Source organism: Phoca vitulina, unplaced genomic scaffold (genome assembly GCF_004348235.1).
Source record: "Phoca vitulina isolate PV1807 unplaced genomic scaffold, GSC_HSeal_1.0 scaffold2, whole genome shotgun sequence".
NCBI lineage: Eukaryota > Metazoa > Chordata > Mammalia > Carnivora > Phocidae > Phoca > Phoca vitulina.
This window is the reverse complement of record NW_022589705.1, coordinates 99,723,248-99,748,587: the sequence shown is the minus strand read 5'-3', so window position 1 is coordinate 99,748,587 and position 25,340 is coordinate 99,723,248. Positions and strand designations below refer to the sequence as shown.

Genomic DNA, 25,340 nt, shown 5'->3' with positions numbered 1-25,340 from the left:
TTTGAGGGCCCCCAAATGGCATCTTGTCCTGACTGCTTGTGGCCCCTTGAGGCGGGGCCTGGTCCTGTGAGAATCATCTGTAGCGTGGAATCACCTTCCCATGGTGGGTCTTCCAGTCCCCACAAGGCCCCAGGAGGGGAACTGGATGGCCTCCTGTCAAGGTCAACAAGGTAACCCTGCAGGTTCCTCCTAGGTGCTCAGCTACCTGAGTGGCTCACCAGTCCAGTTGCTGTCCCCTCAGCACAGCTGGCCCTGGTGCTCCCCATGACCCCATGTCTTTCCCTTTCTTCAGGCCCTGAGAACGTCCTTTCTGAGCCACGTGACCTCGACTAGGACAGGTGCATCTCAGGACTGCACTGAAAAGTCATGAGGCCCCTCAAGAAGGCACCTGGGACTCCGTCCCACTGGAATTACCGTGAGCATGTCTGACCCTAAGCAGAACTGTCGCTGAGGCGATGCCCACAGCAGCCTGGGCAGGGCATGGGGACCACAGGCAAGGTCTGGGGCATGTGGGTCCTCAGTGCTTCTCTGCAGGCCCGGGTGTTGGCGGGGGAGAACAAATTGGCAGAGCTGAAGAAATGGCCATAATTGGAGAGGAAGCCTGAGGCCAGTCAGCCAGACCCTGGCCCAGTGGGCCTGGAACCTGTGTGTGCACTTGTCCTTTCACTGGGCAGCTGAACAGAGGGAGGCAATGGTGAGGGGGTGTGAAGACCCCATGGCCAAGCACACGGTGGGTGGCAAGAGAAGGGGGTTCCCTTGGGTGAACCAAAGGTCTCCAGTAGCCCAGGTGACCCGGGCCTGTCCACCCACAGGTCATTGAGGGACCAGCAGGGCTTTGGGCTTGGTGGCCCTATGGTTAGACAGAGGAGGCCCATTGGCTGAAGACCGGACTGGGCGGCAGGGGGCTGGGGGAACAGGCTCAGGGCTTCGTCAGGCCTGGTCCTGACCTTTGTTGTCACTGGTTTTCAGGCTGTGGAGGGGGCACGGGGACCAATCTGCCCAAGGCCCACCTAGGGCAAGAGGGCACAGGGACCCTTTCCCGCATCCTGGTTGGGGGAGAGCCCCCACCTCCGGGGCAGTGTGTGCCAAGGCCCAGGATCCTGGCCTTTGCCCACGGTCCCCTGGGCACCACGGCTGTCCTCCTGTACTAATGGGTTGTGCTGGCTGAGGGAACCGGGGAGCCATGGAGTCAAAGACACAGATTAGGAAAACTGCTGCCCGGAGGGCGTGTGGCAGGCAGAGAAGCTGCCCGGGCTCTCCTGACCTGCTCACGTGGGATGTGAGCCCCAGGGCTTTCTGTGGCCCCCATGGAGGGCCCGTAAGGAAGTTCCAAAATTAGAACAGTCAGCTAGCTGCGGGAGCAGGGCTGGCCTGGATCTGGGGCCGAGCTGGACAGCATCGCGGCTCCCTGGGGACCCCCGGGATGCAGGAGGTTCAGGGCCGTGGGCCCCGAGCGAGAGCCTCGGTGGGCAGCCCCGGCTTCTCTCCCAGACAGCGCGGCCCCAGAGGGTGGTCTGCTCCGCGGGGCCCCCAGCAGGTCTGTCCCCACCTAAGCTCACACTGGGATGGGGGTTACGCTGCCACAGCGGCCCCTCGAGTGAGGCCCCTGCACACACGCGTGTGTGGGAGAGCGGCTGGGGGCCAAGAGGGAGGGGGCGCAGATGCACCCAAGACTCCAGGAACTCTCAGCCTAGACCCGGGGGGCCAAGGCGGGGCGGGGCTCCAAGGACCATCTAGGGGCCCCTGTCCCCAGTGGGCAATCAGCTCTGGGCCCTGAAAGCCCACAGGGGGTGCCTGCTCCCTCGCGGGGGTGGGGGGTGGGGCCACCCGCCGGTGGCCTGCCGTGGGCGTGTGAGCGGTTAGGGCCCCGCCTGCTGCCAGCCTCCGTCTGCTGTCACGGTCACTGTTCCGGCCCCGCGGTGCCGTGGGGGGTTAGGGCAGCCCGAGCGCCAGCCCAGCTGCTCCGTCCGCCCCGCCGGTCCTCACACCTGCTTCCGTTTATTATTCCTGCTCGGACGAGATGGGGCTCATTTCTCCATCTTTTAAGTTTCGGAGGAAGCAGAGAAAGCCATCAGTCCCTATCTCCTGTTTCCCACGAACACACGCAGAGGAGCTGCCAGCCGCCGGACGGGACGGCAGAGACCGAGCCCACTCTGTGAGGGCTCCGTGGCCAGGGGAAGGGCGGCAGGTTGCAGCGGGGACCAGAGCCCCCTACACGGCGCCCTCTTGTCTTGGGAGCTCTCACCCCCGGGGGGGCTGTCCCAGGGCCCACCTGAGATCAACCCGCCCCTCCCTCAGCGCCGCAGCAGACCCGCGCCAAGAGCCCCCTGACACACTCCCTGGTGACGCAGGCTGCAACCCAGCGGAGGGTCAGCACGTACCAAAGGCTGGAGGGCCCTGCCTGCACAGAAGGGGGTGGGGGGGAGGCCTGGGGGCAGAGGGGCCTGTGGGCTTCACCCTGGACCTCCTGTGGGGTTTCTTTTTTTTTTTAAAGATTTTATTTATTTGACAGAGGGAGGACAAGCAGAGGGAGAGAGAGAGAAGCAGGCTCCCTGCTGAGCAAGGAGCCCGATGTGGGACTTGATCCCAGGACCCTGGGATCATGACCCAGGCCGAAGGCAGCTGCTTAACCGACTGAGCCACCCAGGTGTCCCCTCCTGTGGGGTTTCTTTGGGTCATTGGAGATTCAATTCAAAGCACCTGCCCCAGCCTCCTGGGCTGAGCCCTGTGTAGGGCCCAGAGTGGAGGGAGAGGGTGGGGTACACCCAGAGTGGGCCCCCAGAGATGCCATGGTGCGGTGGGAGGCCTGCGGCCCAGCCAGGAGCCACGAGGCTGCTTCTCTGTGCTCTGCGGGCCCCGGCCAGGCCTGGCGGCACAAGCTGCACTTTCGGGCTCACACCCAGCTCTGGCTCTTCACCGGCCGGGTCTGCCCCACAGGACCCCGCACCCCGCCGGGGCTGGCACCGCGAGCCTGTCCTGCTGACCCTGGAGGCCCCTGCCCAGAGCATCTCTGGGTCATGGTGAGGCCAGCCAGGGGTGGACAGGACAGTGCCCAGGCCCCAGGGCAGACGAGGGGGGACGGTACGTGGACCTGTGTCCCTGGGGCAGGGTCAGCGAGGAGCCCAGGATGGAGGGGATGGGGGCCTGCGTCAGGTGCTCAGCGGTCACCTGCCCGACCCTGCGCGGATGGGCTGCCAGCCCCAACTATCTATTCAAGTAAAAACATTAATTGGCTCCATCTGTGTTGGCCTGATGACTGATTAAATGACTAATCACGGAAGTCTTAATTAAACCCATTTTTCTCCGAGTGAGCAGGGGAGGGGCTGGGCCGGCCAGCACGCGTCGGGCTCCGGCTGGCCCTGTGCTGAGCCGGCAACGAGCGGTCAGGGGCGAGGTCGCCCCCGGGGCCTCACGCAGGGCAGGCTGAGGGGTGGCGTTTCGGCGGCTGGGGCCGCGGGCCGCTGCGCTGTCCCACTACAGAGCACACATTTAGGGTTTCGGGGAGGGCGAATGCCCTGTTCGATGGAATTCTCGTGGGTGGCTGGGCAAGCTCACGGCCACATTTCCAAAATCGACTCCATCTTTTGCAGCTCACAGGATCTCACATCACTCAGGAACCGACAGGCCTCTGTGTCATGTTGTGAAACTCCGTGATGTGCCAGGAATGTCTCCGCAGGAAAGCAGCGAGAAGCTGCGGTGGAAGCTGGGCTCTCCCGGGGAAGAGCGGCAGGCCAGGCAACGCTCCGCGGTCAGCGGGGACCCAGAGAGGACAGGCTCGCGGTGCCAGCCCCGGCGGGGTGCGGGGTCCTGTGGGGCAGGCCCGGCCGGTGAAGAGCCAGAGCTGGGTGTGAGCCCGAAAGTCCAGCTTGTGCCGCCAGGCCTGGCCGGGGCCCGCGGAGCACAGCCGCAGGCCCCCGGGGCCCTTGGGACGGAGCCTGGCCCCAGGCCGTGGGCACAGAGAAGCAGCCTCGTGGCTCCTGGCTGGGCCACTGCCACACTCGGCCGCAGGGATGGAGTAGATTCGCAACTCCCGCGGCCATCTGCCGACCCGCCCAGTCTGGGTCCACACTGAGGGGCCCCAACCACAGGCTGCCTCCCCCTGCTGGAGACGGCTGGCCTTGCGGTCCCACCTGAGCCTGAGGAGGGAGCAACTCAGGGCCCGCCCAGGCTCTGAGATAGTGGAGAAGACAGGGCCCCAATTCATGCCATTCCCTGGGGAAATGGAGTCAGACGGGGCCACACCCCTTCTGGGACCCCAGGACCCGGCTCAGGACCTCAGCAGGCCCCTTCCCTGTCAGCCACACGCAGGGCCCTCCCAGCCTGGGACTCTGCCAAGCGTGGCTGGGTGGGGGTCTGTGTGGCGAGGGGCCCCGAGTGGGCCGGGGGCTGGGCCCCTTAGCACTTGGCTGCCCCTGAGTGCCCCCTTCCCTGGGCAGGCACACACCCCAAGAATAAGTAGTCAGAGCATGTGTGCTGGAGGGTAGAAGCCCAGTGGCCACGGCGCCTGACCGACCCTTCACCTCCCTTCCCTCCACCAAAATGCACAAAGGTGATTCTTCTTAGACAGTGAAGATAATGCAGAATTATGCCTGGAAGTTGTAACAAGAGGCAAAGGATTCCTCTGGAATGCTCTACCCTTCTTATGTAAATTAAAACCTCTGCCAGGCTCCAAAATTACAGGGTGGCGAGTCCCTCTTAATCTTTTTCAATCATTTCTATTGTGTGAGCCTCCCGGATGGTAATAATGGGCTGCTCTGTGGGCAAAGTGAGTAGATGAGCAAGCGCGTGGTTTACTGTGGCTTTGAGGGGTCATCAGGGAGGGGGGGACAGACAAGGGTCCACAGCTGACCGGCGGCTGGAGGCTCAGCGAGACCTGTCCTTTCCCAGGGCCCTGGAGCACGTTAGAGGTGACTCCTGTCCGTGGGGCCGCAGGGGGCTCAGGGTACGTCCGAGGTGCCCTTGCGGGACAGACGGCCTGTGTCTGCGGGCGCTGTGCCCCAGGCCCGCAGCCCAGCCCCCGTGACCGCTCCCACAGACCCTTGCTCCCCACTTGGGTCACCCCAGGTGGGATGGCAGCCACCTGGACTGCTTCTCCCGCCCTCTCCAACCTCGGGGTCTGACACCACGCACGCACGGCTGGGACAGTCACGTCAGCCCAGTGGTGCCGCCGTCCCACTGCCCGCGGGAGTTCTTGAACCCGCTGCTGACACCCACAGACCACTTTGCGCCCCTGGTCGCTGGCCACTGGGAGGGGGGCAGTGTGTGGTGGGTTTCTGGGTGCGGAAGCCATCTGCAGACACCCCCACGGAAATTCTCAACTTTGGGAACTTGGAAAGGACGGAGGCTCTGGAGTCGCTGGGGGGCGAGAGGAGGTGGGTAGAGCCCGTGGTCTGGAAGTGGTGGTACCAGGGCCCTCGGCTCTGCATCCCTGGGGCTGTGTTGGGTGCGGCCCCTTTGTTGGATAGGGGGAGACGGGCTTGGGGGGGCGCCCCCTCCCAGCCTTTTCCCCCCACGGCCACTCCTTCCAGGGGGCTCTGTCTAGACTGGGAGGCAGGCTGCAAACCCACAGGCAGAAATGCAGAATGCCAGGCTGGGATGCCCAGCTGGCCTGACGCAGTCTGGGGGGGACCTGTGGGGAGAGCCGACGGGGCCCGGCACCCCACCACCGGCCCGCTCCCCATTACAGAAGGTGGGGTCCGACTGGTGGCCTTCCCGGGAGGCCAAGGTGTGTGTGAGATGGCATCGCAGGCCCCTCGGGAGGGGAAGGTGGTGGCTGCGTGCTGGGTGGGGGCTGGCCTGTGGCAGGAAGCTGCCAGAGCCCCTCCCAGACGCTCCCTCCCCCGTGGGTCCTGGCAGCTGGGGGCTCGCAGAGCGTCAGGAGCATCTCGTTCCCTTGGCCCTGTCTCGTTCATGTGGAGGTGACCCCAGGGGTGGTCCGGAGGGCCACCACACATCTGAGACGTGGCCGAGACCCGGTGGGGGTTCCTCACGGCCAACCAGACCCAGCGTGAAGTCCAGGCCTTCTGACCTGCCAGAGTTGCTAGGAAGGATGGTTTTCTTAGAATTCCAAAACGTGGGCTTTGGGGGTCAAGAGCCAGGTTTGGACGCTGGTGTGGGGAGTTGGTGCCCGAACCAGAGTCGGAGGCTGGTGGGGGGACATCGGGACACCCCGTGTCCCACAGCAGAGCTGGTAGGGGGTGCTGGGGCCGATGCCGGGGGCCTTGGGCAGGCTCCCCCTCACTCTTCTGTGCATGGGGCCGGGGGACCACAAGGCACCCAGATGGGTAGGGGGACTCGGGGGCACAGAGCAGGGGCCCCTGAAGGCAGTTGTGGGGGTGGTGGGGTTTGAGAGAGGTGATGTGCCACACAGACCCTGTGACAGGGGCAGGGGAGGGGGCTCAGGGGGGCGCTCTACAGCCACAACAAGGCTCAGACCTGTGCCTGTAAACGTGCCCCCCCAAGTCACGCGATCCACTGGAGCTCACCATGAAAACCATCTGTCCAGGCTTCTTATATGCGGAAGTTGTCAGCTGGGCTGCCCAGAGATTTGGGCTTCCCGGGGAGAAGGGGCAGCAGCCCCCACGAACCTCAGACGGGGGCAAGAATGCGTCACGGCCACGTCACCAGCTCACAAAGCTCACTCACAGAGATGCGGAGCATTCCACACGCAAACATGCCTTCCTGGGACTGCCAACCCCCCACGACAAGGGCCCCGGTCGGACCCCTCCCTCCCGGTGCTGTCACCCCCCACGACGAGGACCCCGGTCGGACCCCTCCCTCATTTTCCTCAGGAGGGACCGGACAGCGAGGGCCTTCTGTTTGCTCGAAGTTGCCACGGTTACAGCCCTGAGCCCGGAGCCCTGAGACCTGAGACCTGAGCCCTGAGCCCGGAGCCCAGAGCCCTGAGCCCTGAGCCCTGAGCCTGGAGCCCTGAGACCTGAGCCCTGAGCCCTGAGCCCTGAGCCCGGAGCCCAGAGCCCTGAACCCTAAGCCCTGAGACCTGAGACCTGAGCCCTGAGCCCGGAGCCCAGAGCCCTGAGCCCTGAGCCCTGAGCCTGGAGCCCTGAGCCCTGAGCCTGGAACCCTGAGCCCTGAGACCTGAGCCCTGAGCCTGGAGCCCTGAGCCCGGAGCCCTGAGCCCTGAGCCTGGAGCCCTGAGCCCGGAGCCCTGAGCCCTGAGCCCTGAGACCTGAGCCCTGAGCCCGGAGCCCTGAGCACTGAGCCCGGGGCTGTGGGCGGCTGTGTCCGCTTCTGGCCCGCACATGCGTTCCTGCCACTGAAACACTGGGTGGCCGCGGCGTCTCCACGTTTAGCAGATCTTGGTCGTTTTTCCCACATCTCTGCTTCTCTAGTTACTGTGCAGAGCGGGCCTCATAGTTAATTCACACACCATGACTCAGAGCCACACGCAAGGGAGGCACCTTCCCCGGGAAACAGCGGGTCCTGGCTCTGCTGCGTGAGCGGGATCAAAGGCTTGTCAGCCGGCCGACACGGTGCCAGCCTCCGGGAGTCCCGGCCCGGCCCACGCCCACTGGCGTCAGCGATGAGCAATCTCACTGCGGGAAGGCATCAGGCTGTGGCGGCCCTCTTCCCATTTCTCCTGGATTTCTCAGTTTCCTCAAGTTTCGTCATCGGGTCTATGCCCACAGGCCTCTGCCCACGAGCGTGGCTCTCTCTGCAGCCCCCTGGCTGGCGCGTGAAGAGAGAGGTGCGCCCCGGGCGCGGGCGCCTCGGCCCCTGGAGCTGATGGGACCACACGCGCCCGTCAGAGGCCTGCCCTCGCTGGCAGGTGGGCATCTGGGAAGGCCTGGCACCCGTCCCTGTCGCCGAGGGGCCACGTTGTCCCCTGCCCCGCCCACGCTGGGCCCCGTGCGCCCTGTCTCCCGAGGGAGGGCTCCTGTCTTTCAAGAGCAGGTGATTTTTCTCAGGGTCGGCGCGCCGCAGTCAGGACGTCCTGCTTGTAGCCCCAGGTCTGCTCTGCTCGGGGGGGGGGGGGGGGGGGCGGGGGCGGGGGCTCTGCACCCCCGTGTGCGGCCCATGGTGCTGCAGCCAGCTCTCTACGGCTCCCAGCTGCTGGGGGAGCCCCGGGGGGAGCGAGGTGAACTCAGTCGGGCCACACGGTACTGACGAGGGCGGTCTCCTCGGCCCCCGCAGTGGGGCACGCAGCCCTGTCCAGTGGGGCTGCTTTGCTGCAGGACAGGCCGGTGGGGACCCCGGGCCTGTGGCAGGCATGTGGCTGGCGTGTGGTGAGCCCGTGGCCGCCTGGCACGCAACAGTGAGGAACGCTCTGCCCACGCTGTGGGCCCCTCCCGGCCTGTGCGCACGCTCGAGGAGGATCCCTTTCTGCCCAGCTGGCCCCCGGGGGAAGGACCGGCGCGGCTTCCCCACCACTGGCATTATGTGAAGAAGCAGGCCGCCCTGCTCTGCCCACCTCGGGCCTATCTGAGCGCGCGGGCCAGCGCGGCCCGACTGGACCAGGGCTGGGCTCCCGTGAGGCGGCAAGCCCGGCCTCTCCTGCTGTCCAGGCCCAGAAGCACCCGCAGCCCCCGGGCACCCTGACCTCTGCCTGCATGCACCTGGGAGGCTACACCCGCAAACGCCCCGAGTCGGTCAACTCTCCTACCTGCTGCCTCCTGGCGGGTCCTGCACGGCGGGCATCGTCCTCCCGGGGCCCAGGCTGCCTCTGGGCCTGCAGTCCGCCTCCTAGAAGGAGTGATGGGGGAGGGCTCAGAGGGGCTCCCGGGTGCCCTGGCTCGGCGCTGGGCAGTGTGCGGGCTGAGCCGTGGCGGGGGTGGCGGGGGGGATCTCCCTGCCCCTACCTCACGGAGGCCGTCCAGGAAGAGGACGGGGCTGTACCCGGGCGGTGGGGGCCCAAGGCAGACGTCCGAGAATCGGGCGCAACCTTGTTTGACGCGCCGGCAGTTCTCAGGGCAGTGGGGCTCGCATCCCCAGGAAGAGGAGGAGGTCTCTCCTGAGAAGCGAAGAACAGAAAGACCCTTTGCAGTAGCACGAAGCCAAGATTGGAGAGAACCTTCCCGTGGCCTCTCCGAAATGCAGCTTCTGCCACTGAGCCAGCTGGGGCCACGGGCAGCCACGTGGGCCCGGGGTGCTGGAGCCCTGCTGCCCAGAGCGCTGGCCGTGTGGCCATCTCCAGGTGAGTGGCCGGGCAGGGGGCAGGGCCTGGCGTACACAGCAGACTCCAGGCCGGTATATTTTGGGGCCCACCATGAGGGCCTGGCAGGCAGATTCTTTGGGGCTGGGAGGGTCCTGGGTGCCCGGGACAGGGCCTGGACAGGCCCCAGGTCGGAGGCCCTGCACTGGGCCGGGACGGGCCTCTCCTGCCCCGTGTGCCGGGAGGAGGACATTTCTACTTCATGGCTGCGTGATGGCCATGGAACACGAAGCGCTGGCAGCCGCCAGCCCCCATTAGGGGCAGCAGCCTCCCAGAGACCCCCAGATCCTCTGGCATCTAAGAATGGCAGTGGGCTGGGCTCAGCCCTGCAGCAGGTACCCCCACTGTGGACCCTGTCCCTCCTGGCTTTCTTCATTCCCCTGCTCCTGGCACCCCAAGGTGTGAGGGGGACGGGGCATTTCCCTCCCCAGGCCCCGCCCCACTGGGCTGTCCCCTTCCTTCCGTCCCATGCACAGGAAGTTGGTGGCTGGGACGGGGTTGTCACCGGGGCTGTCCCAACACACATGCATCAGGACCTGCTATCCTGTAGGGGCTGGGCTCCCGGCTCTCCCGACCGACCTCTGTCCTGAGGTCCCTGCCCCGCGCTCACACACCGTCAGGGAGAAGCCACCAGCAGGAGTGGTCAGACCTCAGGGAGGAGGCTGGATGGGGCCCGGGGGCTGTAAGCATTAAGGCCCCTTCCCTGGAGCCCAACTTCTGCAGACGGGCCCCAGAAGTATTTCCAGATCACAGGTAGGGAATAATTTCTCTCAGAGGTGTCTTCATTTCATCCTTATGGTGCATTATAAAAAGTAAAGTCTGTCCTTTGGCAAGGACATTCTTTAACTAATGCCCTTCTCCCCATTAGCTTTTGCTGTCCTCACGCGATTTATGTCCTGGGCAATGACTGGGGGCCGCGGGGCTGATGGCATAGTTTCTATTTCCGAGTGCACGGACGGCTTCCAGTGGGCTCGAGCGGAGCTGGTTGCCTCCGGATGGTAAAGACCCTGGCTCAGTACCCTAGACCCCCGTCCAGGTGACCGCGCAAGAGTGGGTCGCGGACGCACCTCCGACAGCAACACGACGTTTCCCGGGGCAGGGGGGGGGGGGGGGGGGGGGGACAGGCACACCCAGCCCGGAGCACGTCCCCTCCCTCCGCTCGGAGCCAAGCCGCTGTAGGCCGATCCTCCCAGAAATCTCCAGGCCTCTCCGAGCAGAGGTTCCGTCATTACATCCACTTGGTGAGGAGAAGCCAGGCCCAGAGAGCCAAGGGCGCCGCCCTGCTGACCTCCACGCTCTGCCTGGTGGCACGGATGTCACTGAACTCAGCAGGGCCCTTGGGCGGGGCGGCACGGGGACAGCCAGTGCGATTCAGTAAAACCGCGTCTTCTAGCCACAGGCTTGACATCCGCCATCACCTGGTCTCCCATCCGCCCCTCCCCACTCACCACCACAGGTCTCCCTCTGCGCCATCCATTGCCAGTGGACCAGAGACCCCTTCTTGTCCAAACCGAGAGAAACCCAACGCCAATGACCTTAAGCCGAAGCAGCCATGTGTGTGCGTCGGGGAGGCAGTCTTCTAGATTTGGCCTGCTCGGGCCCACAGGGTGCCGAGGTCCCTTCCCTGCATATGTGGGCCCCTTCCGCACATGGGGCTCACACACCTGGCCGCCGCCCCCGCCGTCCCCACTTCTCAGATGTGACGCCCAGGCCTGCTGCCACCTTCCCAGGGATGGGCACCTCTGGTGCTCGGGGCACAACCTAGCCTGGCCAAGCTCGGTCCCCACACACGGGCCCCTCCTCCTGGACACGGCCCCGTGGCCTCCTTCGCCTCCACGTCTCAGCTGGACCGTGGCTTCCTGGCTCGTACATCCAAGCGGTCGCTCAGCTTCTATCTGCTCTGCATGTGAGATGTCCCAACAGGCCAGGCCTGCCGTCCCCTGCCACCTGCCCGTGCGTGGACTGTGGCCCAGGGCGCTGTGGGGTGGGTGGTGTCTCGGCCTGGCCACAAGCCTCCGATAGAGTGTGCACCTGCCCCCCCGGAAGGTCTGGGAGAGGCTTGCAGACCCTGCCCTGCCCCTAGGACGGAACTAGGGGGCTCTCTGGGCCGCGTAGGAGTTTAAAATCCACTTACAGCTGCATCTGCTCAGGGTGCTGTCAGCTCAAAGCTTCACCAGGAGAGTTTAGAATCGGGGTTTCCCACAACCTCGGCCCGGTGTCCCCGGCCCTAACACCAGCGCACCTTGCCTGGGCCTGCACTGCTCTTGGGCACCAGTGGCCACAACTGACCGCCCCCGCCGCCTCCGTGGGCGGACACCCAACGCTGCCGCCCCCATCCACACCCCCTTTGGGTGGGCGCCTTACTGCGCTTGGAGGTGAGCACCATGTTGGTCCAGCTCCGGCCTCCTCGGGGTCAGATCCTTGCAGGAATCTCCACGGGCTGCCTCCCAGACGGAGCTCTGGGTCCCCCAGACCCAATTCCTACCCCTGCAGGTCCATCCCCCACTCTCACTTGCTCCACCAGAAACGTGGGCGACATCCTTGATTCTGCCCCTCCCTTCACTGGCGTCCCCTCAGGCCTGGTGTCTCCATAGCCACCACCGTGGGCCCACCCTCACTCCCAGCGCATGGATCCACCGCCGGGGGAGGGCCCCGCCTGCTCCAAACCCCCACTGACTTTCTCCTGCGTCCTGAGCACACACCCAGCCCTGTGGCCGCAGGACCTCCAGCAGCAGCCACTCCCGCTACTCACCGCACCTCACCCTGGCTCACCACCCTGCCGCAGGCCGAGCCTCTGGACGCCTGGCCCCTCCGGCCTCCGCTTACGCCCCGACCCGGGCATTGCTGCAGGTGCACAGGGTGGCCACGTGCGCCCCTAACACTCACCGCCTCCTGCAGCCCCTTCTTCACCCTGTCTGCCCTGCGGGTAGGTGCCCCCCAGGGGATGTCAGACTACCTTCTGCTAAAGGACCACACTGCAGGGACACCGCCCGGCCCACAGCACAGGCCAGCGCGGATCCCCCTCCCCAGCCGCGCTCCTGGCCAGAGCCCCCACCCTCTGAGAGAACTGCCTCACCGCAAATCAGATTCTCTGGGGACCCCATCCTTCTCCTCCACCTGGGCCCCACGGCCCCGAGGGAGCCGCCAGGAGAAGCAAGTGTCCCAAGATCCCCTCCTGCTCCTGATGGGACAGTGTTCTTGGGTGAGGGCCCCGCCTTGGCCTGTAGGGGCCCTTGGAGCTACTCCCGGCCACTCTGGGGGGCACTCCCCAGCCTGGCCACCCCACAAGGCAGGGCCCCGACCTGCAGATGCTGACTCCAGCTCTCAGGAGTTATTTCCAAAACCTTTATGTCGATTTTAATTATCCGCAAGATAAAGGTCACTGCTGCCTCAGGGGGCTGGGGTGGGGGACTCGTAACGGAAGGCTGCGCCGCGGGGAGATCGGCGCTTGACCTCTCTGGGAGGAAATGTCGATTAATTATCTTTTTACAGCCAACTCAATTAGACTCCCTAATCACCTGTGTAGGACGCGGAGACAAAGGCAGAGCGGCGGCCGGAGTAAACAAGCCTCGCGGAGGCCGGGCCGCGACCGTCAAATGGCCGCTGTGGGCCCGGGCGGAGGGCCAGCCACAGGCTGGAATGTTTTCTTCATTTAAGTGAATCAAAAAAATAACTGTTATCGGCCCTGAGGGGCCGAGAGCCGCCTCACGTGGAGGTGACCAGACACACTGCATTAGTCTTTAGAGCAGGCTCAATTAGCCGAGGAGCTGGTGGCTGCCAAAGGCAGAGGACTCGCGGGGCCGGGTCTCCACGACCCAGGGGGAGAAGAGGCCGCGCGAGTGCTGGGCAGGGCCGGGTGGGCACCCTCGGGACCCTTCTCGGATGGCCCAGGTCGCCGGACAAGGGCTCGCTCTGGGCTGCGTGCTCCCTGCGCACCCGTCCATTTGTCCAGCGTGGGGCTGGCCTGACAGGGCCTCAGATGTTGTCTTCGACACGACCCTGGGGCAGGACCTGCACAGTCCCAGGAGCCCCTGCCAGGAGCCCCCAGCCTGACCTCCGCCCCACGCGTCCACACAGGCTGCAGCCGGGCTGGAGAGGCCCGGGGAGCCAGCCCAGACACAGATGGTCCCCACGTGGGCGCCTAAGGCCGCATCCGGACTGCAGGCCTGGGGCAGGTTTGGTTCATGGTTTTATCCAGAGGCTTTCAAACTCAACAGTTTCCAAGGAGCCTGTGTGAGAACCAGGCCCTCAGGGAGCTCGTGGGGCCTGGCAGGGAGGGGTGGGCGCGCAGCCGATCAGAACCCCAGCCCTGGGGCCCGCAGCGTGGACCAGGACCCCCGGCCCCTCGGGCTGCGCTCGGCAGGGCCCACGCCGGGGCCACGGACTGTTCCTGACGAGGAACCTGACACCTGCCTTCCCCGTCCTTTACCAAAGCGTGGAAAATGGACTTGACACAAAGCCATTGTCCCCGTTGGCCCACGTCCTTTCTGGATGCTCAGAAAATAAAGGTCGCACTGCTGCCCCTGAAACTAGCACTCTGGCGCGGCCCTGTCCTCTCCTGAATGTGCATCCTTCTGAAGGGGGCTGTACGTCGTGCGCCCCGCCAAGTGGCTAAAGCGTCCCCTTCCCCCAAACGCTACCCGAGTGCACACTGCTGTTTCCAGACTCCCTCCTGGAGCTCTGCGGGGCTGGACTCGCAAATGGGACATGAAAGAGGGGTGATTCTGCTGGCAAACCCCCAGGATGGGGGCACGAATGTGGGGGGTTCTTCCTGAGCCTGTCTCTGATGTCCCCCCGCTCCTCGCCTCCAGAAGGCTCCCTGGCCAGGCTGTTTGTACCGAGGGGCCAGAGTGAGGCCGGGCTGCCCCCGAGATGGCCGACAGGGACCCCGGCCCCCGGGGCTGAGGCGGACAGCCCGCCACCCACACAGGGTGCCTTCCCCCGGGGCTGCTGCTTCTCATCTTGCAGGGGCAGCTCAGCGGGGTGGGGAGTGGGGGCCCCTAGGAGCGGCCCCGGGACGCGGGGTCTGACGGGCGGCTGACCTCACGATGCTTGGGCGCTGGTAAGCGCCGGGCGGCTGCCATGGAGGCTCTGCTGAAGGGGCGGGCTGTGCTCGGACTCCCAAGCCGCCGCCGCAGCCCTTCTGCCCCCTGACGCTGCCCGTCCTGGGAGGACCAGCCGGAGCTGCTCTGTGCGCCGCAGTCCTCAGGGCTCTCAGCACAGGCCTGGGCAGAGGCCTCGGGGGCCACGAAGGGGCTCGGAGTGCGGCAGCTTTCCAACGTGAGGGCCACCTGCAGGGGCGGGAGAGGCCGGGACGGTGGTGCGGGACCCTCCGCTGGGCCGGTCCAGAGGTCAGAGGTCTCCAGACGCGGCAGCAGGCCTCCCAAGAGGGATGGAGTTGGCCTCGGGCTGAGGTGGTGCTTCTCCTGGCAAAAGCGAGCTCCCTGCCCTGCGTTCTTCTGGGAAAGATGAAGGGTCTCTGTTGTGTCTCTAGGAGCGATCGGGTGAGGGAGAGAGCGCTATGGGCCAGTGGCCTTTACGAGGAGAAGGAAGCTGGACCTGAGGCCTCCAGAAAGGCCCTGCGGGGCCTGCAGACCGCCAGCCACACGTGCGGTGAGGGCCAGGCACTGAGGAGCTGGCCGCGACCAGGGGTGCGAGCACATACTTAGACATCACCCCACACGTTCTCTGCACACGGGAAACTTGCACACAGATGCATGCAGTCTGCACACGAGGGTGCACACAAGCAGAAACACTCCCGGTCACCCCGTGCTTACACACACTGGCAGGCGCACACTCAGCGTGTGAGCTCCCACCCGCACGCACACGCCTGGCCCACGTCCCCTCCGTCCCAGGGCTGGTCCTCAGCCACGCCCCAGACCTGCTCCTCTAGCCTGCCCTGGGCATCCCCCTGCCAGTCCAGGCCTGACTCTGCCCACCACGGGGCCTGGGCCGGGCCTGCCCCACACCCACCACCGCCCAGGACAGTAGCGACCCCAAGCAGACCCCTCCCCAGAACCTTCACCAGGGGATCCTGGACAGGTCAGGGTGCGAGGTGTGCCCTGGCCTCTTGCCCTCCTCAAGTGTCCTGCCCGAAGTGGTTCCTGCATCCCAGGGGCCACACTGGGCACCAGGAGAGCCCCATGCCCCTACCGGCTGGGGCAGGGGCCTCACCCAAGCACTGTGCCCACTCCCAGTGGATGGAGAGCACTGGGGCTGACAAGAAGAAGGCCAGAGGCCCTGTGACGCGGGGTGAGGGCAAGCAGGGCTCTGACCGCAGGAGACCAGGCGCCCCTGCTGGCCGGTCCCAGGAGGGAGAAGGGCTGCACATGGGCAGCTGGGCAGGTGGGATGTGTCCCCTCCCATTTGTGCCTCAACAGTCAGAGGCTAAACCCGAGGCAGATCAGGACACAAATGCAGTGTCTGTCCCTGCCTGGCCTGGTGGCTTTCGGCGGTCTGGGGTCTGTCCAGCAGATGGCCTAAATCCCCCAGTGCCGTGGGGAAGGGGGCCCACCCTGCCCCAAGCAGGGCTTCCTGGGCGGTGTGGGCATGGAGACCATCTTGGGGAGCCCCCTGGGTCCCCCCTTGTACAGGCATCTGAGGCCAGAGCCAGGGTGAGAACAACATCCGAGCTGGCTCTGTGCCTAGCTCTAGAGCGGAGTTTGCTCCTGCCAGAGCAGCCGTCCCCCCAAGGCACATCCACGGGGGTGCAGCACCAGCAAAGCCTGACGGAAGCCCAGGCCTGTCTGCCTCTCTCCTTTCTCTGCAGGGTCCCCCAGAGACCTGCTGCCTGGGGTCCTGTGGGTGCTCCTGGGGTTCCCGCTCTGTGGCAGGTGCTCCCGGCCTCAGGCCAGGAGCTGCAGGAAGGAGGGGAACCAGGGAGCCGAAGGGGAGAGGGGCTGCGGTCTCAGGTCCTGTGGCCACCCACCCCTCGGATGCGTGGTTTCAGGCAGACACGCCCCCTCACTTTTGCATTCATCCCACTGGTCCTCCCTGCATTGGCCTCGGAGGCACGGGGGTATCTGTTCTTGTCAGGGACATTCTGTGTGGTAGGATTCCTCGACGAGAAATTTACAGCACAAATTTCCCTTTAAAAATATGGACCTTTCATGCCAGCTACTCTGCCATAATTAACCATAGACAATTTATATTAAAACATGTTACCACCCCAAGAGGCAATGAAATTTCCAGAAGTTCTCTGCTACCCATTCCGTCACTTTTATTGTCACGATTGGATTAGCGGCAAAGGGCACCTTGATTTTTAAAATCATCTTACAATTACGGATGATTCTTCGTAGATCCCATCCGATGAATACTCAAAACCATTTGTTCAACAAATGGAAAAGAGGGACCACTCAGATCAGCTGGAAACATTTCCTGGGAGGGTTTTGTGCATTCAAAAAAAAGAGAGAGAGAGAAGCAATCTGAGGTTCTCTCCCTGCTACAGCTTTATTAGGTTCCCAAATCCAATTTACGGGGGATTGTCTGGGCCCCTGGGCTCCTCTGCCTGACAATGTCCCTGCAGCAATTATCAGCACCTGCATTAGGGCTCAATGGGCCTAAATTGCCAGGGGGCGAGCAGACACCCCACTGACGGCAATTAACATAAAAGGGCGCTACCGTTTAAAGCTGTGGGTGGGAATTACAAAAGGTTAAGTGTCTAAATATAAAAATCTTTTTGAATATAACATCAATGTGCTTTGTTACTAAAATGTGGGTGCTGTAATTTCACCAAAATAGGGTTTAGAAAACCTGGCGATCATCCACGCCCATGAAATCGCCTGTTCTCAACGAAAAGCACATCATCTGTTCAAAAGTTAAAACAATTCAGCGACTGAACTATTTCATAGCAACAAAATAATCAAATACTGACTTTCACAATTACATATTACTGACACGGGGCCTCTGGAAAGAGAAAGTGTTTTCTCTCTTCGTTTTACTTATTTGCGTAATTGGAAACCAAGATTTTAGAGAGTTTACTTTCTTAATTGTGGGTTGGATGGGTGAGGAAAAGGGCCGAGAAGCTGGTCCCCGTGGGGCGAGGGCGAGGGCCGCGAGCTGGAAGGCGCCGGCGTCTAGCTCCACGTTCTCAGTGACTGGAGGGGCCAGGCGATCGCGGCTGGGGAAATCTGGGGGTACGGCGGGGCAGCAGGCTGGGGACTGTGCTCCACGTGCCTTCCGGTGTTGGCACACGAGCTTAAGAACTTGGGAGAAGCATGGATACTTGCTTTTAAGCGGTAGATGCCGCTTTGCTTTGGTTTCCCGCTGCGATGCCTCCCTGTAGGGCAGCTCCAGCCCCTTCCCTCCCTCCTCACCCTGGCACCCAACCTCCTGGCCGCTGAGAAAGGAAACCCTGAAGTACTCAAAGATCTGACCGTGAGGTGGGCAAGGACATCCTGTTGAACCGGCGCATCCTTCCGGTTCGGTTCTCGGAGCGCGGCGGGTGGGGCCGGGGGGGGCCAGACGGCAGGGGTGGGGTGGGGTGAGGTGGGCTCTGGGCCCGCACCCAGCACTACCCCCAGGAGCCAAGGCTGCAGGGGAGGCCTGCCAGGTGTTCTGTGATGCCGAGCCCGGCGTGAAGGCTGCTTGCGGAGCAGAGCTGGTGGCCAGGCCCCCACCCGGCCCTGCCTTTGCCCACCCCTTCGGTTAGGGAAGGGGACCCCCTGTCCAGGACCAGGGTGGTTGCCCGCACTGTTTCTTGACCGTGAGCTAACCCTGAGACAGAGAAGCAGGGCAGGGGCTGTGGGGCCGGGGCTCCCTGTGGCCCTCAGCAGCTCCTGGTGCTGTGGGACCCCATCTCCCACACTTGCCATCGGTCTGACAGACTAAGCTTCTTCACCTCCAGCCCCAGTTTTACCAAACCCATTGATCTGTGCCTTATAGCCCTGTCGTGGGACAGGGGCATGAGATGGGGGACATGGCGCCTTCGCGCAGGAGACACTGCCTACAAAGAGATGTTGAGCGAGGGCACCTGCCTTGTCCCTCCCTGGAGATGGCAGGAGGCCCAGGGCCTTGCTCCCGGCTGTGAGCTGAAGGCGGGTTCGCTCCTGTGGCTTCTAGGCCCTCAGGCCAGCATGGCTGATTGACACGAAATATCCATCCTCCGTTCTCTGGTAACAGAACCTGATCTTGGCTGGCAAATTGTATCTCCTGTCTCCTTGTGGCCTGGTATGGTCACGTAACCAGGTTCTGGCCAACGAGGGGTGAACAACGGGGTGTCCTGGAAGGGACGCTTCTTAGAAGGGACCAGCCGTGCTCCCTCTGCTTCCAGTTCCCACTGTCGGGAATAGGGGCCTGATGACTGGCACCTGTGCAACCCCCTGGGGCCATGAGGTGGTGCAGGAAGGACCACAGAGGAGAGGCAATGAGAACAGGGATCCCTGGTGATCACGGGGCCATCGCCCCTGCCTCTGAACGTCCACGTGAGCGTGAACATCGGTGGGGTCGAAGCCACCGCTCTGCTGTCAGAAGCAGGCTCCTAGGTGCGCTCGGGAGCATGGACCTGGGGTGGGGGTGCTCCTGGTGAGCAAGAGCGCAGCCGTGGGATGAGGCTTCAGCGGGAGCCGGGCTCCTGTCTGCTTGTGTGGTGGCGCGTGCTCGGTCATGGGAGGGCGTCCAATGGCGCCTGTGACCCGGGGCTGAGCGGGAAACCCTGGGCTTGGAGTCTGTGTGCTGGGAGAACATTTCAGTGGAACCCCTGCTCGGGGACACAGGAAGGGCTTCCAGAGGGACAGTCACCTGGGACATGTTCTGCCCCAATCTATTTTAGGCATCGACTAATCGACTGATTATCGACTGATCTCTCGGCCTGAAACCCTCCGGGCTGCGGTCTCTGCCCTGCACTTCGGAGGCCTGTCCGTGTGTCCTGGCTGCAGGCTGGGGGCCACCAGTGGTTGCTCCCCAAGACTTTCAAATGCACGCGGCAAGTGCCCACGGTGGCCTCAGCAGGTGCCACCCTCCCCACCCCGAGGCCGGCGCACGTGGCTGTCACCCAGGTAGGCAGACGCAGTAACTCTTGGCTGGAACTCCTGGCTCGCTGCAGGCTTGAACGGGGCTCAGGGGTCCTTGGCGAAGGTCGGGCAGAAGGAAGAGAGGTGGGATCCGGGAGCCATGCGAGAAAGCGCTGCGCCAGGCCAGCAATAAGAGTGAGAACGACACGGTTTACGGTTTGGCTTTGAGAACACAGACGTTCACTCGTCCGAGGGAAAGACTCCTGACTTATGTTCCCCGTGCGCGTGGGGGCTGCCATGGAATGTCACACATTTTGCTGTCTTTCAGGATAATGGGTAAAGAGAACTTACAAGTTAAAGATATCTATCCCCATATAGTCACAGAATAAGCCACTTCATTAAAAAAAAAAGAGAGAGAAAAAGCCTTGCCTGCTTCCCACCCAAGCAGCTCCAGGTCTCCCTGGGGCCGTTTCTGGGTTTTTCTCGCCGGCACGAGGGTCTCGCACGCACTGCTGGGCTGCCCCACGGCTGGAGCCTCCTAGACTCCACGCAGCAAGCTCCCTTGGTTAAGCTATTATCATGCGGGGTTTTCTCTTGCTTATGGCTGACCCTATCCTACCCGCGGCAGAGCTGACATTTGCAATGGCTTCATCCCCTCTTGGCAGAAGGCACCAGAGGATAGCCGCCGGCCCGCGTGTCCATGACCCAGAGCAGACCCAGGCTCCCGCCAACACGTCCGGAGACTCGGGCACCGGCCGGGCGAGGGGTGCTCTGGGGCAGCTGTGGGGACAGGACACTCAGTGTGAATGTCCTCCAGAGCGTTTGGGGGTGGACCGATCCCCATGAGAGGAGCAGAAGCACAGGGGACCCTTCCTGACCCCCGGGCAGGTATGCGGGTCGCTGGAGTGCCACCCTGTGAGGGGACAGGACGGGGTCACCATGGGGTTGACAATCTTGGGGACAGAGGCCGCTTGTCATTTTACAGAAGAGGAGGCCTGCACAGAGAGGCTCAGCCATAAGAGGGCAGAGAAGCAGCAACCCCACGTCTGGCGTCAGCCCCCAGACGCACCTGGCCAAGGACCGGGGGCCTCGGGTTCGGCTGCAGAGCTTCCAACAGGCAGCTGGGACACCTGCGGAGCTCAGACCTGAGTGCTGAGCATTCTCACAAAACCAAGGGCATGTTCCCCCTGGTCTCCCCAAAGATAATTTTCTGTGGCGCCACACCCCTATCCTAGCAAAGCTAGAAACATCTCTGAACGTGTTGGCAGCCTGAGAGCAGCCCCGCGAGCATGGGGTGAGGCCCGCTCCCCGAGCGGTGAGCCCCCCAGACCTGCACAGTGGGCCGGGCCCGGGCCGCCTGCCCCAAACCTCAAGGAGCAGACATGGCCCCGCTTTCTGGGCCTGGTTTCCACGGAGACCTCATTACAGGCTCTGAAATCCCTCCCGGTGGAAGGCGTGGCGCCCAGAGAGTGTTTTTACGCAGAAATATGAGAACTCTTCTGCCCTGCAGTGTAAAATTGCTTCTATAAACTGGGCTGGAAGCAGATGAGGGGTCGTGGCCAGGCCCCCCAGGGCTCCACCCCACGAGCCTCAGGGCCCCCGCCTGCCCCTCCAGCATGGGGCTCCCCGCAGCGAGGGCCCAGGCCCGGGTCTGGCCATGGGCCTTGTCGCAGCACTCCGGGTCCGCCTGTCCTGCTCTGTGACTCTGAAGCACCCGTCTGCGGTGTCCAGGGCTGGGATCCTAACTGCGGGGACGGGCCCCCCTTCAAAGGGCCGAGGAGAGCGTGAAGGCCCCCACAGCTAACGTGCACGTGAATTTGCCCAATGGGGACCCCTGAGCCCCATTTACTGAGCTTGCCGTGGTCCCCGAGGATCTGGTGCAGCTTCCTGGGGCGATGGTGGGCACAGGGGACCAGGCGGGACCCCATGGCCATGCTCGGCTGGGCCGCCTCGGGTAATGCAAACGCTCCCCCCAGTAAGATGAAGGCTGTATGACTGACGCATCAGGCTGTGTGGGAGGAGTCACGGCCCCGGACACAGTGAACTGCAGAGATGAAACTTTGATTTACCTCCTGAGCACTCGCTTTCCGGGAGTCATTCCGGAATAATCCACGGAAAAGCCAGGCCAGGCACTCCATGGCAGCAGGTTTTCAGGCACCAGGAGCCAAGTGCATGTGGAGATGCTGTGTGCTCTGGGCAGACGTGGAAGCAGCCGGAAAGCCAGGCGAACCCGCATGACCATTAGGGCTGCAGATGGCAGCTGACCTCGGCGGGTGGGGGCCACGAGGGCCGGCTCCTACACTCGGGGGTCCTGTCCAGGCTGACCACAGGCCTCCTGGTGACCGTGGCCTTGGTGGGTTTGCCTCTGGGCCCAGCCCTCGGTCTGACAGATGCAGAAACAACCCTGAGACCATCAGCCCAGGCTGCATTCTCCCACCAGGCTCCTGCAGCGCGAACAAACCACCTGACTTTACACTGACGGCGATGACCAGACACGCCCGTGGAGAGTGCGGGACGGCCACTGCGGGGGGGCCCCCGGGACCGCTTGTTCCCCACCGCACCGTGGGCACTGGGTTTGCACCCGAGGGGCCTGGATGCCCAGGACAGGTAGCTCCCAGCCTGCCCCTCGGCCCACAGCCACGGAGACTGGCCCTGCAGGGCAGAGGCCTGCGCAGGCCCGGCAACATCTTCCTGGGATGTCCTGTCTCCTCCAGGGTCGCTGTGCCTGGCTTCTCTAGGCTTTATTTTCCTCCTGCCCAGGTTCCGGGGCACCCGCTGTTGCCCCACACGCCCCTAAGCACTCATGCCACCTCCCGCCAACCAGTTGGCTAACTCCACTCACCACTGGGCATGTCCCTCTGGCCCCGAGAGGTGTCTGATGGCAGCGCTGGCCCCAGGTCCCCCGTGAGGAGCGGCGGATCTCCGGCACTTTCCAGGGCAGCTCTGGGCTCCAGGCCCCCGGACTCGGGACCCCACAGAGGATAGGCGATGCAGTCAAACCCACTACAAAGGGAATGGGTGGGACTGGGCTTTGCTGGACGCCAAGCAGAGGGCGACACCTGGCTGTGGGGGCCCTTCTGGGGAGGAGGAGGAGCTGAGGCAACCCCTCTGAGACTAAGAGAGCGGGAAGGAGGGAGGGAAGGAGGGGGAGAGAGTCTTGCTCCGGGACCATGTGAACCCTGCTGCGGCCCCAGTCCTCCCACCCCCGGCTCCCTGCCCGGCCCCCACTGCCTGAAGGTGCCTTTGCTTCTTCTCCACTAGACCAAGCATATCGTGTCTGGTGCTCACTGATGGGTGCCCAGTGCCCTCGGGTTCCTGGCTGGTGTGGGAGTGATGTGGAGACGGGTCTGGGTAGAGCAGTTCTGGGCCATCCCTCCTTGTCCCCCAGGCCACACGGGTGATGTCCAGGGTCGCCCATACTCACAATGGGGTCTGGAAGGGTGGCTCTCGGTTGTCCTTGTCCACTTCGAAGAAGCTGACCTCTGAGTAGGCCGGGAGCTGCACATACCTGACGCCGGCTGAGATCCTCAAAACCCGGCCGTCCTCGCCTTGGAAAGGAGAGAGAGGCGGGCTGTGCCAAGGAGTGGCCCCAGAACCCGTCTCTCCCTCCCTGGTCCTGGCCTTGGCACCTGTGAGGAGCTCGCAGGAGCAGTGCTGGCCCAGGCCACAGCTACATTCAACTTGAGCTCCCTGACCCCCTTCCTGGCCTCCCTGCCCCGACTCTTCCACCCCTCGCTGGGGAGCCTGGGCCTCAGGGTTAGGGTTAGGGTTAGGGCCTAACCTAGCTGTGCCCCTGGGAGGGCCTGTCCTTGCTGGCTGTCCTCAGGGCTTCACCTGCTCAGGGGCATGTGGGTGCCCTGGCCGGGAGCAGACACACTGGAGTTTTGTCTCCACCATGATCCTGCCTCCAGGGAGACATTGCTGCTTGTTACCCATCTCCCACCTCTGTCCCCCTTGTCTACACTCCTGAGGCACTCAGCACAGGGCCTGGTCATGTGGACTCTGGGTCCAGTGCAGAAGGACAGCCAACAACCACTGAGCAGTATCAGTGAAGGCCCGCTGTCCAGCCCCTGTGGAAGAGGAGACGTGGCAGGGCAGACACTGCAAACACTCTGACTTGGAAGGAAAGGAGTAGAGAGCCACGGCCCACTGGGGTTTGATCGGCTTCCGCTTCTGGTCACCACAGAGTACCTGGAACCAATTCATGCTCCTACTTGAAGCAACCAAAAAAGCAGACAAACTATAATAATAATACAATGGTTTTCAAGATCCTGGACCTCAGGCAAGGACAGAGGTCCCTGAGAGATGGGGGACAAATGGTGTGGACTCCGTAACTGCCCAGGTCACTAGCTTGAGAGAAGGTGGACTGGGTGCAGGGAGAGGGTCTGAGCAAGCCCAGGAGCCTCCTCAGTGAGGAAACAGGGCCGGGAGGCCAGGAGGACAGGCACACAGTAGGAGTCCTGGAGTCCTGAAGGCAGAGGAACAGAGAGGTGCGGGGCCCCTGGGGACACAGCAGAGCACAGATCAGTGCACGAGTGCGAAGAAATGCCTGGAGGCCAGGCTAAGCGCCACATGAGAGGGTGGGAGGGGCCTGGGCTTGCATGGGACTGGGAGTAGTGTTCACTCCCGTTGGCCACACTGGATGCCATGGCACACCGGACAAAGCTCTCAGAAGGTCTTGCTTCAACAATGGAGATAATGGGTCTCAGACGGAGCTCACCTTACACATCATAAAGGCAAAACCTGAAAGGATCAAACTGTCTCTGTGTCAACTGTGCCCCAGAACAAAGTCCAACAAGAGTTACGGGAACACAGAAATACACAGCCCCCAAATGGTAAAATTCTCAATGTATGGCACCAATCAAAGATTACCAGGCAAAGAACACAGAAAAGTATGGTCCATAATGAGGAGCAACCAACTGAAACCAACCCAGAACTGACCCAGACGTGAGAATTAGCAGGAAAGCACACTTTTTCAAAGTTTTTATAACTGTATTCCATGTGTTCAAAACATAAGTAGAGACACAGAAGATATAAAAACAAAGTTGAACTTCTAGAAACAAAAACGATGAGAGAAAAAATATACTGTATGTGATCAATGACAGATTAGATATTGCAGAAAAAAAGATTCATGAACTTGAAAACATACCTATAGAAAGTACCCAAAATGAAACACCAAGAGGAAAAAGGAAAAAAAAAAAAAGAAGAAGAAAAATGAAGGTAAAGAGAAAGGAGGGAGGAAGGGGAAAAAGAATCCATGAACAGTAGGGCAACTTCAAGCACCTTAATCCATGGATAATGGGGCCCCTAAAAGAGGGAAGGAAGAAGTTGTGATGGAAAAACTATTTGAAGAAATAAAGGCTGAAAATCCTCCCATTTTTAAAAGATTTATTTATTTATTAGAGGGGGCGAGAGAGAGAGGGAGAGAGCAGGAACACATGAGCCAGGGGTGGGGGGAGGGGCAGAGGGAGAGGGAAAGAATCCCAAGCAGACTCCTTGCTGAACGCAGAGCCCAACACAGGCTCAATCTCATGACCCTGAGATCATGACCTGAGCTGAAATCAAGAGTCGACACTTAACCAACTCAGCTACCCAGGCACCACCTTCCTTTTTTAAAAGATTTATTTATTTAGAAAAATTCCCAAACTTGATGAAAACTATAAACCCACAGATCCAAGAAGATCAATAGATCCCAAGCACAAGAAACATGAAGAAAACCACACCATGTCACATCAAAAATAAAACTACTCAAACCAGTGATAAATAGAAAATCTTAAAAGCAGCCACAGAAAAAGCATGTTTGTACAGAACAAACATGGATAAGGATGACAACAGACTTCTCATTGGAAGTAGTGCAGACAAGAAGACAATGGAGCAGCACTGCTGTACTGCTGGGAGTGAACCAGAATTCTATACTTGGTAAAAATATCTATGAAAAATGAAAGCAAAATCAAGATGTTTCCAGATACATGAATACTGAAAGAATTAATCTCCAGCAAGCATGTAGGACAAAAAATGTTAAAGGTTAAGACCTTCAGGCAGAAGGAAAATGGTATCAGGTGGAAATCTGTATCTACAGGAAGGAATGGGGAGAACTAGAAATGGGAACTATGGGGGTAAGAGATGGGATTTCCTTTTGTACTTGTTATGTATTCTTTGAAAGATAAATGACTAAACAAAAGTAATAATGTATTATGAAGTGTATTCGATATTCGAAT

The 25,340-nt window shown here is 62.1% G+C and overlaps 1 protein-coding gene across 2 annotated transcripts in view; it reads right to left on the bottom strand.

Annotated features, from left to right (window-relative positions):
• The window catches only part of MORN1 (MORN repeat containing 1), a 52,108-nt gene that overhangs the window by 5,489 nt on the left and 21,279 nt on the right, over positions 1-25,340 (bottom strand). For both annotated transcript variants that reach the window (XM_032395287.1, XM_032395278.1), the window contains 4 exons: positions 22,547-22,670; positions 21,965-22,125; positions 8,820-8,971; positions 8,624-8,703 (listed from right to left, as the gene is read on the bottom strand). In XM_032395287.1, the coding sequence (XP_032251178.1) occupies positions 8,624-8,703; positions 8,820-8,971; positions 21,965-22,125; positions 22,547-22,670 (517 nt within the window). The remainder of the gene's footprint in view (positions 1-8,623; positions 8,704-8,819; positions 8,972-21,964; positions 22,126-22,546; positions 22,671-25,340) is intronic.